The sequence below is a fragment of the Apteryx mantelli genome, chromosome 4 (genome assembly GCF_036417845.1).
Source record: "Apteryx mantelli isolate bAptMan1 chromosome 4, bAptMan1.hap1, whole genome shotgun sequence".
NCBI classification, from domain to species: Eukaryota; Metazoa; Chordata; class Aves; order Apterygiformes; family Apterygidae; genus Apteryx; species Apteryx mantelli.
Window position 1 is genome coordinate 73,396,613 of NC_089981.1, and position 17,735 is coordinate 73,414,347.

At 38.0% G+C, this 17,735-nt stretch overlaps 1 protein-coding gene across 1 annotated transcript; it reads right to left on the minus strand.

The window, feature by feature from the left end:
- Nucleotides 1-7,035: 7,035 nt before the first annotated feature.
- Nucleotides 7,036-17,430, minus strand: LOC106483136 (alpha-1-antiproteinase-like). The gene is made up of 6 exons (XM_067295629.1): nt 17,420-17,430; nt 15,237-15,880; nt 11,483-11,753; nt 9,817-9,819; nt 8,451-8,598; nt 7,036-7,224 (listed from the first exon to the last, which is right to left on the minus strand). Exons 1-6 carry the CDS (start codon nt 17,428-17,430, stop codon nt 7,036-7,038), a joined length of 1,266 nt encoding a protein of 421 aa, XP_067151730.1.
- Between the last annotated feature and the right edge of the window lie 305 nt (nt 17,431-17,735).

Genomic DNA, 17,735 nt, shown 5'->3' on the forward strand with positions numbered 1-17,735 from the left:
ACCATGGAGCTTCATTTCAGGCCTGAGTGTTTCTGTAACACGAATGTTAGTAACAAAACAGTCTTCTGAGATTTTTGTATGAGAATAACTTGCAAGAGAGGATTCTGTGTAAGAGTAGTAAACATACAGTTTCCTTTTTCAATCAAAAATAGCTGATGAAATAACCATGTTGTAATCTTACTGAATAAAGATCTCCAGGAACTTTTTCCATTGACCAGATAATGTTCAGTATTGAATGGCTTCAGGATGGGATGGACAGCCTTATAATTGAAGCAATGGGTGAAGAATTTGAGATCTATTGTCAGCTCTGTTGAGCAGCTCAGGTCTGAGTTTAGGAACATTACTAACACTCTCTTGGGCTTCAGTTTTCTCATCTGTAAGATAAAAATGACATGTTTACCTTGCTCTTTTATACAAGATGAAATATATTGTGAAAATACAAAGTTACTTTCAATGGTCTTGAGCCATTTAACTTCTTTATTAAATTTAATGAAGACAGGATTGATTTTTATCAGTTCGATACCATGGCCTCTCCCTTGGTGTCTGTGATGCACAGTTTGAAAAACTATGCTGTGTAGGATGCACCTATACACAGCTTCAAAGAGTGAAGTTGGAAAAGTTCCTCAGTTGCAAACTTCATAAGAAGTCCTCTAAACTTTACAAAAAGGGCCTTCTTTCCTGAGGTGCTTAATAATTGTTTTCAAGAGGTGCTAGCTACCTATATATGTGCCAGTGTGGCATGGGATGAGATCATCAATCACACATAAATTGCAAGTATTAACAATTTTCATGCATCACATGACACTGTCTGAACCAGCCCTTTTACCAGAACTTTTTCTTTCACAACTAAAAAATACAAATATATGTTGCCAGTACCTCCGATGTAAAAATCCTGTTTGAGGAAATAGCAATGGACATGATTGTCGTGTTTTTTCACCTTGCAGTTTGACCCAAAGACCCTGCCAGCTGGGATCATCTCATCTGAACCTATGCTTTTACTGCCAGTTCTGTGTAGGCATTGTGTATTTAAAATCATATTAGTTATCTGTGCTTAGGCACCTGAATCCCTCTCTGGCTGTTTAAACAAAGAAAGGAAGGACTGTCACCTTCATCTACAGCTATAAAGCAGAGGGAAAAGCTAAGTTTATACAAAATGAATCTGTGACTGAGCTGGGAAGGGAAGCAGAAACTCCCAAGCCCCAGCCCAGTGCTGTAACCACAGGCCCATCCTTCTTTCCTAATAATGTTCTTGCATTAAAGAAAGAAATTAATCAATTAATTATGGGTTTCAAACAGTAATATAGTACTTAAAATTGTAATAAACGTGTGTCTATACAACATGAAAATATAGTTAACAAGAACCATCCCAATGAGTAATTCAAGACTTTAGCAACCTGCATAAATTTGAAAGCCTTCATTTAAAAGTTTTTTTTTACCTTCCCATTTGGTCCACAGTTGGTTGCTTGTTGGGACCATCTCATCTGAACTGCTTCCTTTACCTCCTTTGTACTGCTGAGTGATGAGACAGAGTGCCTACATTCAAGCATGCAGCTGATCAAGTAAGGATAATCAAAGTGTTTTCAAATACTAATGATGACATTATTCCGTGACTCAGAAGCTCAGTTGCCCAAGCATACTATGGATTTTGACCAAAGCTCGAAGAAAGGACCCAGAAAGTGGTCTCGTAAGCCACAGAGGCAATTTCCATAATTACTCCCTGGATTCTTCTCCGTTCATACAGAACAGCTTCGCTGAAAATGTGGGTGCAAACATAGGAGTCCACCAAGTAACATGCATGGAAAGGAAGCAGGTTTTAATTTTATTTTGAATAGATACAATATGCATTAAGCTTTGTTCTGACCACTACTTTTAACTATATAGGGAGAATATTTAGGCCAACACTGAGTGGCTTTTAAAAATTCTACTCTAAATCTATACACAAACAAGTAAAAAAGAGCAATTTTTCCACATAATGAGCCATCACACAAGTACCTCAAATTAGTTAATTTAACAGAAATCAGTTTGAATTGTGACTATTTCAGTATAGATCAAAACTTCCCTACACTGAGCTAGCCAGTACCATGCCTGGTGTTGGCTCCTATATATTGGTATCTGTTCTGATATTTCTTTTCTCTGCCTTTCCTCACATCACCCACAGTCACATCCCCTCTCATGGGGATGGCCACTCTCATCCCCTCAGCACACCATGCCTCTACCCACCACCACCCTCTGTCAGCTTGGAGAGCAACAGCAATAGAGTCTGTTGAAGAGTCATGGGGGAAGGCATTCCCCTAAGGAGTCAAAGGAAGGGAATAATGAATAAAGCCAGACTCTAGCAAAAGCCAACCTCAGGGGACCAAGAAAAGCCAAGCAGGTTTTTATTTTCTTTGAGCTGATTTTCACAAAATACCTAAGTGTCTTCTTCCACAGAGCAGAACAGCAATACATATGGCACGCGGTCAGCAAGAATGGGTCCCAGCCATGGAGATGCCTACCGAGCATGTGACTCTGCAGAAAGGTTAATCGGGTCACAAGAACTTCTAGGTGACAATGTCCTGCTCTCAGGTTCATTGATCAACCAGTGAGAGTTGGGTTTTTTTTTTTCCCCCTGATGATGCAACACTCTTAAATTAATGCCTTTGGTAGAGCTTAGGTGGGTGGGGATTATGAAAACCAGTTTGAACTGGTCTCCAGCCTTTGTGAATGCTCCAGCTTTCCTACTAATGATGATTGAATTAATCTCTTAACAAACACGTTTGTTTTTCTAATTCGCCTCCACATTCTTAATTACTATAACTTCAAACCCAACACCCAAATATTACAGCACAGATGACATTTAACATCCCTTACTCTTCTAACATCTCTGAAATATTTAGATACAGCCTTCCTGAGGTATTCTGTGAAGCACAATGACTAGGATCTCCTCACCAGAAACAGAATCCTACAAGCCAGAACAAAGTCTAACAGGATTCACTGTCCCATCTTTGACTTAAAGGTGGTAAAATTTCACAGGCATGGTCTGAACACACTTCCCTTTATAGTTTACCATAAAACCAGTTATTTCTACTACTGGTCCATGGGCACTCAGTGCAGAGCCAAAGCTAACAAGTCCAGCAACATGTTGAGCTGGGGTTTCCACTCTTTACTTCATCTTTAATGTTAGCAGGCTTGTAAGTGAGCTGCAACTTTGGGTCTGGAAATTACTTACTTAATACAAACTACTTGACAAATGCTCATAAACTTTTTCTGTACCTGAGAGACTTTCCAAGATTATGCAAGTATACAAACAGATTCTTGGGTGTCTCTGTAGTACCTTACAATCCCTTTAACAATCCTTTCCCAGAAAAACTTGGAAGTTATCTGAGGGAGCAATTTCCATTTAAGAAAGGAGAGTCAGAGAAATCAAAACATTTTCACAGATGTATTGGCTTTGTCAGCATTTTCAAACAGAAATGATCAAAATATTTCACATTGACTTTTATTTTACAAGTGATAAAATTGATTTTTCTACCACTTTTCAATAACATGGAAGAAGAAAATTTCAAAATAATTTTCAGGGAAATTATTAAGATTGCAACTTTTTGTCCCAACTTTGGATACGTCAGTATCTTGGAACTTCTTTCCTCATATGCTTTGATTTGCATTTATTGACAGTGAATTTCCATTTTATCTGTCATTTTATCAGTTAGTCACTCAGTACAGTCACACAGTTCACTTTTTAAAACCTGTGAACAAGGTGGGATCATCAGCAAAATGTGTCACCTCACAATTCATTCAATTTCCACATGATTTCTGAATCCTCTGAGTAACATATGCCTGAGCTTATAGCTCATTAATCATGCAAGAGCCTTCCCTCTTAGCTTAATTTTTAAAAAATCCTTGGTAGAGGAATCTTTTTTCCTAAATTATGTATCATGTGTCAATCAAACTCCTACAATCTACTGATATATCAACTCTTTCAAAGAATTCTTCAACAAAGCCACATTAGCTTTTCCCTATTTTGTCATATTTATCCATGCGTCTACAAATCCTATAGTTTCCAAAATACAAAAGTTGAACTAACTGATCTGCAATTCACTACATGCTCACTGGTATCCCTTTTTTAAAAAACAGAAAAAGAAAAAAAACTTGTGTTGTATTTGTCACTTCTCATTACTCTAGTACAGAGACCAGCCTAAGTAACATATCACAGTGAAAAGTTTAACATTTTCCTTCTTGAGGTAAGAACTCTTATATGAACACTAAATGGTCCTGGCAACTTGTTATTACCTGGTCTTTCATTTTTTTCTAAAAACTCTTCTACAGTTACTTCAGCTTGAAATAATTCCTTAAGCTCAACCACTGCAAAGGAAGTACATGTGCAATGAACCGAGCTTTCCTGCTCTGGCTTTACCCATTTTCAGCACTCTTTTACACATTGAGCACCTATTCGTCCCTCAGGCTCTCTGCGGGCTTCTGATATCTTTGAGAAAGAATTTATTATTAGCTGCTATGACTTTTGTAAGTTGTTTCTCAAAGTCATCTTTGTCCTGTCTTACTACGGTTTTATACTTAACATTACGGTGGGGCTTTTCTCCTGATTTCATCAGTGCTTCAATTCATCAATTTTCTGAAGTTTTTCTTCCTACTTCTAGTAGCTTTCTTTACTTTGTGGTGTAAACTTGCCAGCTTTTTTTTTTTTCCTCCTGTTCCATTTTAGGTCCAGTTTTTTGGATTTTCCTTAGGAAAGCAATCTGCAAATAAATCTTCAGAGCCAAAGTGTTAAGATCTGGTTATGTCAGAACACTATTTGTGACCTAGCAAGACCCTGCAGTCCCTCTAGATCAATTAAATTTACAAAGCCCTGTAAGAACCATTAAGAAAAGTACCCTCTGTCAAAGTTTGTTGTGGAATGAACCAGTGATGTAGTCAAAGAGAAATGAAAGCAAACTGAATGTATTATCTATTTTAATTTGGGTAATAATAAGTTTATTCTCTGTCTTATTGCCTAATTTGAATACCACACAGATGAGTTTATCTACTGTTTCTTCTCTGTTGCATCATGGTGATTTTATCTGGAGATGGGTTCCACTACAAAAAGCTGATAACCTCTATGCGCTTCTCTTGTTTTCCTGTCATAACCTATTAGAAAAAGTATTATCTAGATGGTGGGTTGAATACTACTTAATATAAATGTAAGAAGCAACCAAATTTTGTTTATGAAATTAGACAGCTGAAGAAACAGGAACCACAGCTCAAAACACAAGACAGGGCTGGTAACATAGCTATTAGAGGGAGTCAAGAGAGAAGAGGATTGATGAGACACATGGAACTATACATTTGATACAGTAGAAAACAGTATGTTGTGTATAGCCTTTGAAATAAACATGACAGCATCAAAGAAATGCCGAAACTTCCCAATAATTTCTCCTCCTAACAGAAATAACCTACTGTGCTCTGAACAGAGATTTATGGCATAGGCCAAAGCAGGAGAGAGCAGAAGGCCATCTGAAGCTTATTACTGGCATTACCATGTTGATCTAGTATATACGAGCAGTATATGGATAATTGTTTGTTGACACTGATGAAAAACCTACTTGAATCACATATCTTAGTTATTAACTCCCAGTTATAGAAATAAAATAGCAGAATTAGAAACTTTTTAATGTCACGTTTATTAATTGTCAGTTTTCTACTGTAGTACATTTGTCTGCATATTTCAAGGCCAAAGACTGGTGTTAATGCTTAATACCCATTAACAGACTAACCCATTTTAGTCAGTAATTTACCCCTCCTGCAACCAGAGATCAGATACATACCATGAACATGAGCACAGAAATAAAATACTGATAGATGCTGTGAAACGAAAGGAGGCAAAAAAAAAAAAGACAGGAAGGTAAACTTAAGAAAAAATAAATACGCATGTGCATTATGAATGTGACTTTTAGTACTGTGTATCCTAATAGTGAAGACAGATCCTATAATACTGTGACTATGCTAACCATGAAGCGGGTGAGAAATAGAGTACCAATGTTGTATTATTGGACAGTCTGGGAACAGAAGGGGTTATGGCAAGAGACATGGTAAATGTCAGAGATGGGGTATAAGGTGTTACAAGTAGGGTGCTTGATCCCACAAAAATACTGGATTGGTGCTTACTACTGCGAGTGGTCTCCCAGGGCCAGGTGGTAATGTACAGGCACTGGCACAAAGAGGAGACAGTTGATGTTCCCTGCTGCTTGGGGGCTTCTAGAAGCTGGTTCAGGTGCAGGCATAGGCTAAAAGTAACCCTCCGGCTGCTCTAAGCTGTGTATCTGACTCACAGAGGCCTGTTTCAGAGAGCTGAAGTGCAGAGATCTGATCTACCTCTTCTTTTCTTAGGCCCAATTCTGACATGTCTGCCCTGAAAAGCATTTGGAGTGTAAGCTCTTGCAGAAACAGCGGAGAGGCCAGTATGTATCTACAGGGAAAAAAATGCACCGTCTTTATGACCCCTTTGCAGCAGCCTAGATGGTGTGACAGCTGAAAGGCAAGGATATATCAGACTCACTGGACAACAATGCTACTATGCAAGGCAGTAAGCATTATGTATGTTAAGAACTATGCTAGATTTGAACTTCATGTTGGTAGGAAAATGGGCACAAGTAGCACAGTGCCATAACTTGTCCCTGTTTGTCAGTCAATGCAAAGACAGGTGAGAAGACAGCCATGAGGGAAGAAACAGGCTTACAAAATCCTCTCCACCCACATGCTCCCCATCTTCCCTGCTAGAAGATGTATCTATGCCATCAGTATCACATAGGCCTATTTTGTCCCAGATTTAATGACAGTTTTGCCTGAATGCAACCTTCTTAAAAAAAAAAAAAAAAAAAAAAAAAAAAGCCCAAACAAACATGCAACTATGCAACACCTTAAACTGATAGATTCTCATCTGAAAAAAAACAATGAATAACATAGGTTAAGAGGTGGAGAGCCCTCTGTAGCCATGCTATACTCATTAGGTCAAACATTGTGTTTAAAAGTGGTGATCACTGCATACCTAACACGTACATCAACTTAATCTTTTTTCAGAGGATCCACAATTTTTCCCATGAATATTATATTGTTACCCATAGATATGATCATTAGGAAGGGCTTGTTGAATTTAATGGTAACAGGAACGGACATGGGCACTATTTCCATGCCTGTGGCAGCTGCGGCTTCGGTGCCAGTCTCATCCACCTTTACCACAGCCTTATGAATAGCCTGTGAAGAAACAGATATGTTACAAATCAAGGAGGTAGAAAACTAGCTGCGTAAACAAGAAGTTTAGCTAAAAGTGCCTGAATAAGTTATTGGTAAGGAAAAAGCAGCAGGGGGAGAGGTGTGAGTTCACTGCAAGCCTTTTTTCTTTGTGAACTTTGTGAGTTCACAAAGACAGAAAACTTGGAAAAACGAATTAGCAAGCTACATGAAGCATGGCTTCCTTAGCACTAGAGAGGAAATGCTCATCCCTGGCATAGGGGCATCTCCTTGCTAGCAAAAACATTTGCTTTGTTTCTTATCTTATTCCCTGTTCACACTACTGCAGATTGGCGGAGCTAGAATAAAACTTAAAAGAGACCACATTTAACTGTCTTTGACAAATTCATATAGCTGAAGAAGTAACATGTAGATTAGTACAGCGAATAGCACACTGAATTTTTTCCCGTGTTTCTTAATGTCTTGAAACACATGAGAATAGAGGAGTACTGAAAATAGACTGCTAGGGCAGAGAAGGATATAAGTTTTAGCTTGCAAAATCAAGACATTCACAGACCCTAATTCACTAAATTCCACCTGATGTTATGAGGTGGTTGCTTTGCTCAGTATTAGACAATGAAATTTGTATTGCAGGGTAGCTGTGATTGTCAGAGTTCTTGAAGTATGGTATCTTGAAGTATGACTGAGTATCTTGAAGTACGACTTGCCTGTAGCTTTTGCCAAGGCCTGGCACTAATGGGACTCACTGCTCACAGGACTGAAGCCAAATGTTTTTAATAATTGCATTTTCCTTTCTCCCAAACACCTGAAAAGCAAATATTGTTTCTTTCTCCTCCCTAAGACACAAGCAGTGATACATCCTACTGCTCTCTACTTGCCCAAAGACAGGCAAAAGAAGCTGGACACAAATGGAAGCAGCAACAGGATGACTGTAACAGCACATTGCAGGAAGGCACCAGGGTGAAGAGATGCAATGATTTGGCCACGTCTGTTTTATAAGGTGGCCCCACATAAATCAAAGAGGGCTTCTAGATTAAAAAAATTAGACTTGTAATCTGCTGCAGCTCAACTGTGCTGTCAGCCTAAGTAACTTTGGTGAAACACTCTGCATGCCAGAAGCTGTCTTTTCATGGTAGCAAAGCCTTTTTACATGAGATTTGCATCATGAACATTTGTAAAGTGATGTATCAGTTACCATAGACCCATAAAACAAAACCAGTATGACTTACCTGGGAAACTCTGTGCTGGGGCTGTCCAGTGATCCCAGATAGGTCAGCCTTATCAGTGAATACATCCACAATGCCCATTTTATATAACACATTTTTTAGGTTATACCTCCCATAAAGAGTGAATTTTGGAAGATACACATTTGCTGAGCTGCCAGAAAAGAAGTGCAAGAATATGGTGAAATTTTTGATCAGATATCACATTATAACACAGACGCCCAAAAGACAACTCAGTTTGCTTTCTCCCCCAAAGCACACTCTGCTTGCAGGCTCTCTCTAGCCTACATGGGAGATATATAGTGGCATTAATTTGTGGAGAGGAAAAGGAGGTTATAACAATGTTGGAAGGCTGTTTGGAAGGCTAGGCTTCTAGGCTATGGGCTCACAGATTGGAGTGAGCCAACACGTGAATAGTGAGATTGATCCAGGAATCACTGAGCACAACACCTCCCTAATGTACCTCCCCAAGGTTCTTCATCTGATTTTTTCAAAAGTCAGTCATGATTTTGCGCTTTTGACTGGAGGCACCTTAAACATGCCCCATTGCTGAAAGATGCACAGGATTCACCTTGCGACAAAACAATTCTCTTCTAAGCATCTCATCCTGGGCACACAAAAAATCCAAGGCATCCAAATTCACTGGTCACTTTTGAACAAAAAAGTTGACCTTTGAGTTTATCATATAAATCAAAAACAGAGAAGACAAAAAGACAAAGGAGCAGGACAATATGTGGTGATGATTGTACTGATGACAAAATAAAAAACAAAAGCACACTGATAGAATCTAGGCTATCTATCCCAATAGATAATTCTCTTTCTATGTCCAATCTAATGTCTGATTTATTCAAATTTGGGGGAAGGTGACTAGTCTGGTGCTTTCCACAAATTAAGCAAAGCTCTATATTTCTGACTTATTTCTTCCTTGCTCTCCCAGGAAGGATCCAACAATTCCTTTTTTAAGGTTAGAACTAACATTTACAATCAGAAGCAGCATATCTTGAGTTAGAGGCTAGTGATAATGCTGATAATAGGTACAATTTTCTGGTGAGAAACCGAGACAATTGAGCAGGGTTCCAGTACAGGCAGAGTGTGGAGCGCTTAATGAAGCTGGTCAAAGAGCAAGTCATCCAGTGTATGAGCGGGAAGGGAAGGGCCCATACCTCCACCTTAGCACAGCATCTCCATGAATCTAATGCCAAGTCTGGCTGGTACCCAAAGATAAGAATGCTAGTGGATTGATAACAGGTTGCTGATCTCTCACTTCTACCTAATTTCTGATGGTGCTGATTGCTGCCTCAAGTGAGGACGCAACTGTCATTGCATCATCTGTCTTGCTATTACATGAAGAGACTCATTCACAAGCCCCCACTTGCTGCCAACATGCAGGAAAGGGAAAGCAGCAGGCATACAGCAACAATGCAACCAGGCAGGAAGCACTAGGATACACTTTCCAGAAGTGAACAGGGTGTTTTCTCCACAATTCAGCCATTAAATAGAACCCAGCTCTCTGTACTGGCAATACTTTGGCACTATCCCCCATTCTACAGTCAATGGTAATGAATAACACTCCCCCCAATATTGCAACTTATATCAACTTCAGGTTGCAGATAGAGAAACAAGGACAAAAATAGCTTGCCCAAGACCCTTTAATCAATTCATATCCTACATCAAATCCATCTCCCAATCTCCCAATGGTAGAGAAAGGCAATCCATTGTTTTGAAAGCTTGAGGAAAAACGAGGAGTTTGTGTCATTAGTTTGCAGGAGAGAGAAACATCATGATGAAAAAGGGGGAGCTGCATGAGACAAGCTGAAGATCTCTGGCAGTGGCACCTTTTTATATTAGAAGTTTTACATCTCCCATTGATGGCTTCTAGGCAGGCTATTCCTGGCTTGGGGGGTAAGGGTGGGGGAGGAGGAAACATAAAACTCCTCAATTGTATTTAGCTCCTTTCTTGCTGATTTTAAAGGCAATTCATGTTTTTTCGACAAAAATACTGCACAAGTATTTTAATTCAGCTTCTTATTTGTCCTATATTGATTTGAGTGACCAATCACATAACTGTTCCCACAAGTTTCAAAACTGTGAAGCTGCACTGAAAACTACACATTTTTTCTGTCAAATTTTTGTGGAAAAAGTTTTAGATTGTATTGAAAAGTTCTGACAGTGGTTCAAAGCAAAGAGCATTTAACTGTTTTCTGTATTAGGATGTCATTTTTGTCTTCAGTTGAGAACTGATCATGTAAAACACTTGTCATACATGTATATGTGAAGATCTCTTATGTGACACATTCATAAATCTAATAAACACAAGGACTTGACTCTGTAAATATGTTGTGCCTGTGTTTTTCTCCTTTCCCTCCCCATTAAAGGGTCCTAATACACATGGCCCTAAACGGAAACAGGAGTCTAAAATTGTTTTTTGAAAACATATGGCCTTTCTGCCCTGTAGTCTCAAAGTTAACTTGAAGCAAGCGTAGCTTCATGTGATGTTGTTTTCCTAAGTGGCAGACAGCATTAAAACAGTGGCTCTGCAATGTGTTAACTCCTCTATACCCTTACCATTGAGCTTTGTGCTCACAATTACCAAATGAAAGTTGCTATTTCAACATTACTGAATTACTGAATTACAATTACTGATCGCTGTAATAGGTAGAAAGGAAGCAACAGCTAAGAAAAAAGGGCTGAAGGAAAGCAGTAGGAATTTAGTTGTAAATAGGAGAAGGTAAGAAACAGAAAAAAAGCGAGAAAAGGTCTTAAGACAGAGAACTGGGGGACTACAGAGAGATGAAGATAGGAAACAAAATGCAGAAACAGCAACGGTTCTAGAGTTGCCAAGGTTTTTCCTTTGTGCAGTACTGTTTGTGAAAACACAGGGACACAAGAGAGCCAAATTCTAGCTTTGGTCAGTGGGAATTCTGCTGTAGATTAAAATAAAAATAGTATCCTGATTGTGTATCATGACCCAGGGATCACAGATTTAAACCAGTGTATCCCCTTGCCTATCATCTGAATAAGGAACTGCAGAATTTTACCTTTTTGAGACTAACGTCCTCCATCTCGACATACGTTCACAAGACAATCTTTTTTCCAACTTCTTCATTCTTCCTTGATCAGGCAGAATAAAAAAGGCTGAAGCACCTCCTTTGTAATCCATTTGCAACACAGTGGAAGACAGCTGTTCATCATAGCCATGCTTGAACAGGCCCATTCCAAACATCATCGGGACTTGAACAGCCTTGTTCCCATCCATAAAGAATTTGTCCTTTTTAGTGTATTTTGGATCAAAGGGTTTTTCCCACTCAGCTTGAAACATAAGAGACAGAATTATAGGATATTTTTAGGACAAGAAACAATAGGACACATTCATAGATGACAGAAACTGGTACAGCTGGATCAGCTTCAGAGATAAACCAGTTTGCAATGAACACTTGATCTTACTGCATAATCAGAATAATTCAACAGTAACACACAATAGGAAGAGTGTGATTTGCAAGAAAACTGCCCATTCATACAGCAGGCCACAATATACTTTATTTAGATGAGATAATGCATATTAAGTGTTCTTATGTGCACAGAGGAGTATGCATTTTTTCCTACATGACAGTAGTTTTAAGGTGTCTATAGAGCCCCAATACGATGCAGCCTTTAAATGAGGGCTAAGAATAAGAAAGATGCTCTCCTTCACTTATTCCTACAGCAAAACAGATTTGTGAAGGATGAGGTGAGGATGAATCTTCTAGAGAAATGAGGAAGGGATTCAGGTTACTTGCAGAGGGGAAGGATTTAATGTGCTGCTTTAGTTGATGGCCAATAAAATCATGAAGAGCTTAATTCTATCAGGCTGCTGGGTTAAAAAACAAAACAAAAAACAACAACAACCCTTCGTACTGTCATACTCACAACATTAAATTTCCAAAGGCTCCTTGCTTAGTCACAGTGAAATAAACTGTCTACATTGAAACTCTGAAAGGTTCTTATCCTCAGCGGAGAAGAATTTCTAAGCCAAATTCCAACTATGCACTTCATCCATTTCATAGACTGAGCTGATTTAAAAAAAAAGGGGCAGGAGTTTTTTCTAAATAAAGAGGTGTTACTCTGCAGTAAACTTTGCCCTGAAGAACAAAAATCATTTTTGATCAGCTTTATTGGACAAAATAGCAAAACCACAATGCTAAGTAAAATAAGTTTCATTAAAAACCATGAAACGACACAATCCCTCTTGACTTCTGATTTCTACTTGAACAATGATTATTAGGCAGCTTGGTACAAATGAACTTATCTGCTGTTACAGCCATCTGTAAAACAGGCATAAACAGCACTTATGTAGTACTTGGAAAGAGTGACATGAGACTTAATTCATGCATGTATTGGGCTCTGAAGATATAAAATGCTGCCTGCCATTATTTTGAAGATGGGGAAAAGTTGTTATTTTCATGCTATTTCATTAACACTGACCACAGTAACACAGTTCTGATATTACAGATTGATTTACTCTAAAATTTGCATAAAAAATGGGGATGACTTCTATTATCAGATATAAAGTAGGCAGGAGTTCTTCCTTGATATCTTTGGGGGGTAAGGAGGGCAGAATGAATCACAGAAACATGAATGGCACAAGTCCTGGAACACCCAGACAACCTTTACCTAGTGTTCAACTAAGGGAAAACACCCACTGACTTCAAAAAGAGTTTTGCTTGATCAAAAACTGAGTAGGATGCCAGGATCGAGCACACAGATTAGACAGAGACAATATTTGCTAATCCTTTCTTCTTCTTTCAGAGAAACTCGTATTTCTGTGTTTTCCTCTCTCTTAGGAGGCATCCTTCTAGGGATGCCACCTTTCTCACATGCTTTGCAGTGTTCAAGTGAGAAAATGAACCTCAGAGTATGATACTTTGTGGGCTAAGGCATGATAACAGACAGGTGTATTGTAGTGGAAAAACATGCCCTCTGGCTAAGAGCCAGGCAAATACTGCCAGACTTTTGTCCTTAGGGAAGAACTTCTAAACTAAACTACACCACAAAGAGGGGGAGGAGAGTCACCAGAACTGTGCAAGGAGAATTGTAAGGCAGAGAGAGTGGACAAGACTCTTGAAGGACAGGCTGATTATAGAGGCACCTGAACTTTACAAAGCCTCTTCAGATTAAGCTCAGCCTCTAGACCAATTAACATTAACCTATTCTCAATTTCAAGATAAAAATCCATATTACTGCTATTAGTGCTATTCCTTAATCTTTCCATTTTCTTTAAAATTGACAAGCTAATGCTGAATTTCCACCAGCTTTGGGGAAGCTGGGAAATCATTTCAGGAATAAGAATGAACATTTATCTTAAAGAAAACTCCATTTTTAGAATATGTGAAAATTATCTGTAATACAACACAATATGAAGTCTTTAAGGCTTTTGTTCCTACTGTGCACCAAATTTTCCCTCCTACAGTGTATGATGTTCTACTAAATTTATTGTTCCTTCTCCTTAAAGCACCTTTAGGAGAAAGAAAAATCAGTAGCTTTTTCGCCTATTTTGAAAGAAGTGCCTGATGCCTGCTAATTAAAAGTCTATCTTGAAAACATTATTTGAGACTAACATTTATGTGTCCAAGAGAATTAAGAAACATCAATCAACTTGATTCCAAGCAGCTCCACTTAGTTGCGGTCAAACCTTCAGAGTAACACAAGGAGGAGAGATGCAGCTGAAAAGCAAAGCAAAACAAAAATCTGGTTTTGAATTACTTTGGGGGAAAACATGATATTTTGGCAGGGAGTGGAAGCATCCAGATTAACAGTTAAAGAAGAAAAGCATTTCTAATAAATGCATTCTTTGTTTCAATTAAAAAGCTTAATATTATTAATGAGATAAATTATGTAATATTATTTTTCTGAGTGCAATTGGTTAGCTTTCAGAATACAATGAGTAAGAAGGTTTGAAAGAAGAGGCAGTATCTATTATTAGACTACTGATGAAGCCTTACAACCCTTGCTTCTCTTCTTCTCATTAGATCAGCAGTCTGCAAATCTCTAGGAAAATCTGCAGACTGTATCTAAGTAGACTGCATGAGTTAATTAAGAAAAAAAAGCTTATTGTCAGTAGGCTTGTATTTGATACAGGGGGTCTATCTCTTCACTGGAAAATATTATGATCTGCAAATCAAAAAAAGAAGGCTGAAAACTTATGCCTTAGACTCATCAGGACTACAACCACACTAGTATTAAAAACATAGTAAAAAAGAAGGGGACATCAGTGTGAAGCTAAAGCTATTGTTACATATTTATCTTTGGATACATAAACATACTCAGTAGTTTTGCTGTTACTGGGTAAGTACAAGACTTTTATTTTAGGAATGATGTTAAGTTGTACCTTAACAAGACTGTTTGAACTCTGAACTTGTTGAACCACTCCATTGAAGTGGAGATTAAATTCATTCCAATTCATTAAAACATTTAAGGAAGTGCTTAAATCCCACTAGACTGTATAGGTCTAGATGCTCTACTGCATAGAGACACCTTCCCGAAAGTATATTTCACTTATTACTCAGCAGGAAAGAAATAAGTATATTAAAGTATATCAGGAAAATTTGCCTTAAATTTTGTTGAGCAATTATCAGCAGTTCTAAGCAGAAAATAATTTCCAATGGCTTTGTTTATAATTAAGTGTGAGCAAGGATCAAAAAGAAAACAAGTTATGATTCCCTCTAAGAAACTGTATTGCAAAAAAAGATAGTGAAGCCCAGGACTGATCTGGGGAAGTAATGTATGAAGCAGGATAATATGATATGCATATCTTACCATTAAAATAAATATAGCTAATGAGGAGAAGTTCAGTAAGTGGATCAAGGTTATTTATTAGGTCCTTGATCTTCCCATTGGTTCTTTCTGCTACATATTCATTGATCTTCACCTGGGCTTGATCAGCCTTCTTGAAGTTCATAGGATAAGCTTCTCCTTCATAGAAGTTTCTGAGATTATATAAAAATTGATCTTGTGGTTTCAGCTGGTCAAGTACAAACAGGACATTTCCCATATTCAGCTGTAACTCTTTATTCTTTCTGTTTAGCATTTGCATGAGTTGACGAAAACCTTCGTGTATGTCATTTTCAGAAATCTCATGTGGATTAAGGTTAAGGACCCTAAGAATTTGTGTCAAAGTGTCTGATCTAGCACCCAGAGTCAGCATTGCAAAAGCAGTGGAGATGCTCAAAGGAGAGAAGAAAATATTCCCATTGTTTTCACGAGCAGAAATCTCTTTGTAGAAACAACACGCAAACCGACAAACGCTCTTCCCTACAGACTGCTGTGGCATATATTGGTTTTCTTGGTCTCTTTGATTTTGGTTTCTTACACCTTGTTGATAACGTTCATAGTAATAACTTTCAGAATGAATCCCAACAATTAAAAGACACAGGTAAAACAGCAGCTTCATGTTTCTATAACTCTGTAAAAGAAGAAAAGAAAAATGACATTTGGCTTACAAATCTTTTTACTTAGTGCTTACCAATAAGTCAAACACTTCACAGTATAGAGGTGGCTTAGTATCAGTGACTCCAAGCAATCTGAGTTCAGTACAGACAGAATGGGTTCAGACATACCAGCTTTCTATTTCAAGGAAGCAGACTTTGGAAAATTACTCAATCTCCTGAAGAAGTTGTGAAAGAAGAAAAATTAAAATCAAACACAAGTGAAGTAATACCAAAGACAACATCATTAAGGTTAGGCTACAATCCCTTTGAAACTGTTTGTTTCCAGTGTTCTAATTTTAATGTGGCTTTAAGTGATAAAATACTTAAAGTCAAAAGTATATAGAACTGAGACAAGGGAGCCAATAAAGGCTAGTCAGTTATAGTTAGCAAGATGAAAAATCAAAGCAGAAGAAAGGCACAATATTCCTTCATTGTGTATTAAAACATTCCACATATTTTTAAGTGGGCCAAGGGTAAACATACAGGCACCACAGAGAAAGTAAATGCACTAGTTAACAATAAAGAGATGAACAGTTACTATCATTCCATAGAGCTTGAACAATTGAGCACTGTTTAAAAAAAAATCCACATAATTAACAAAAGAGAGAAAACTACTTTGAGCAATTAGGAAGTTATCAAGCCCCTGGAAATACAATGTTGCTTACTAAGAAAGGGAAAATGAGTATGCATGCAGAACAGCAAATGGAACTAAGCATGCCTGCTAGCATACAAAGGACCAGGGCAGTGATTGTACCAAACCACCTCTAGTTCTTTTTGGAAAAAAAATCAAAGAAATCTGAGGAAATTTCAGAACAATCACAGTGTTCATCATCAGAAAGATAGTGAAGGGTGATTTTAGCAGAGAAGGCTGAAATGGCAAAATGTTAAGACAAATGAGTGAAACTCTGCAGAGACAACACTAACAGATACCCATACAAGAAGAAAGCCTTTTCTAGAGTAGCATGGAAACCATCCATTCCATGTCCGTAGCAACACTTTTAACCCTAGAAACTAATACTAAGTGTACCACGCTTGCTTCAACAACTTTTATCAACAGACAGAAGAAAGTAAAGATGTAGAATATCTGGAAACCCAAAACATCCCCTGTAGTACATCACCACTTTACCTACAGAATCTTTTCTAAAATAAGGTACTCTCTAAAGGAAAATATAGGGATTTTCAAAGGGGAAAAATAAGTTAGGTGTCTAACTTGCAATGAGAAACAGGATCCAAACACCCATGCCTTTGTAAAATCATGGTGCCTCATTGAATCACCAGCTCTCACCATGACCCTGCATCTGCATTCCCCACATTCCAAAGACTTGGTTCTCCAGAAGTTGGACAGATCAGAATGCTTCTCTCTGCTTTAGCATTTGCTATAAATCTTCCTTATATTACATCTTTTGAAAACTGTGGTCATAGCAATACTACTGTTGCTAAGAAGGATATCCGTTTCAGCCTGAGCCCCATCCCAAACCACCTTCAGACAGTTCACTTTCATGTCTAGAACACATTAAAATCATGTTGATTTGTTTGTGGCCTGCTCCAGTCACTCTAATTCTTTTAGCGTTTACCTCTATTCACGGTTCCCTTTTTCTGAACTCTCTAGAAGGTTTCGAGAGTAATCCTTAACTCCCCGCTTCTACTTCATTTCATGTACTACATTTGGCATTACCATTCCTTTACTTCATTTAACTCTCTAAAACATTTCAAGATGCAGTTTTCTTAAAGAGAGTTATGCCATACGAACATGCCCTATATCACAGAGGACTTATCTTTTTAATTTTAGAATGCAATAAAACAAACCAAAAAGCTCTAAAATGCAACT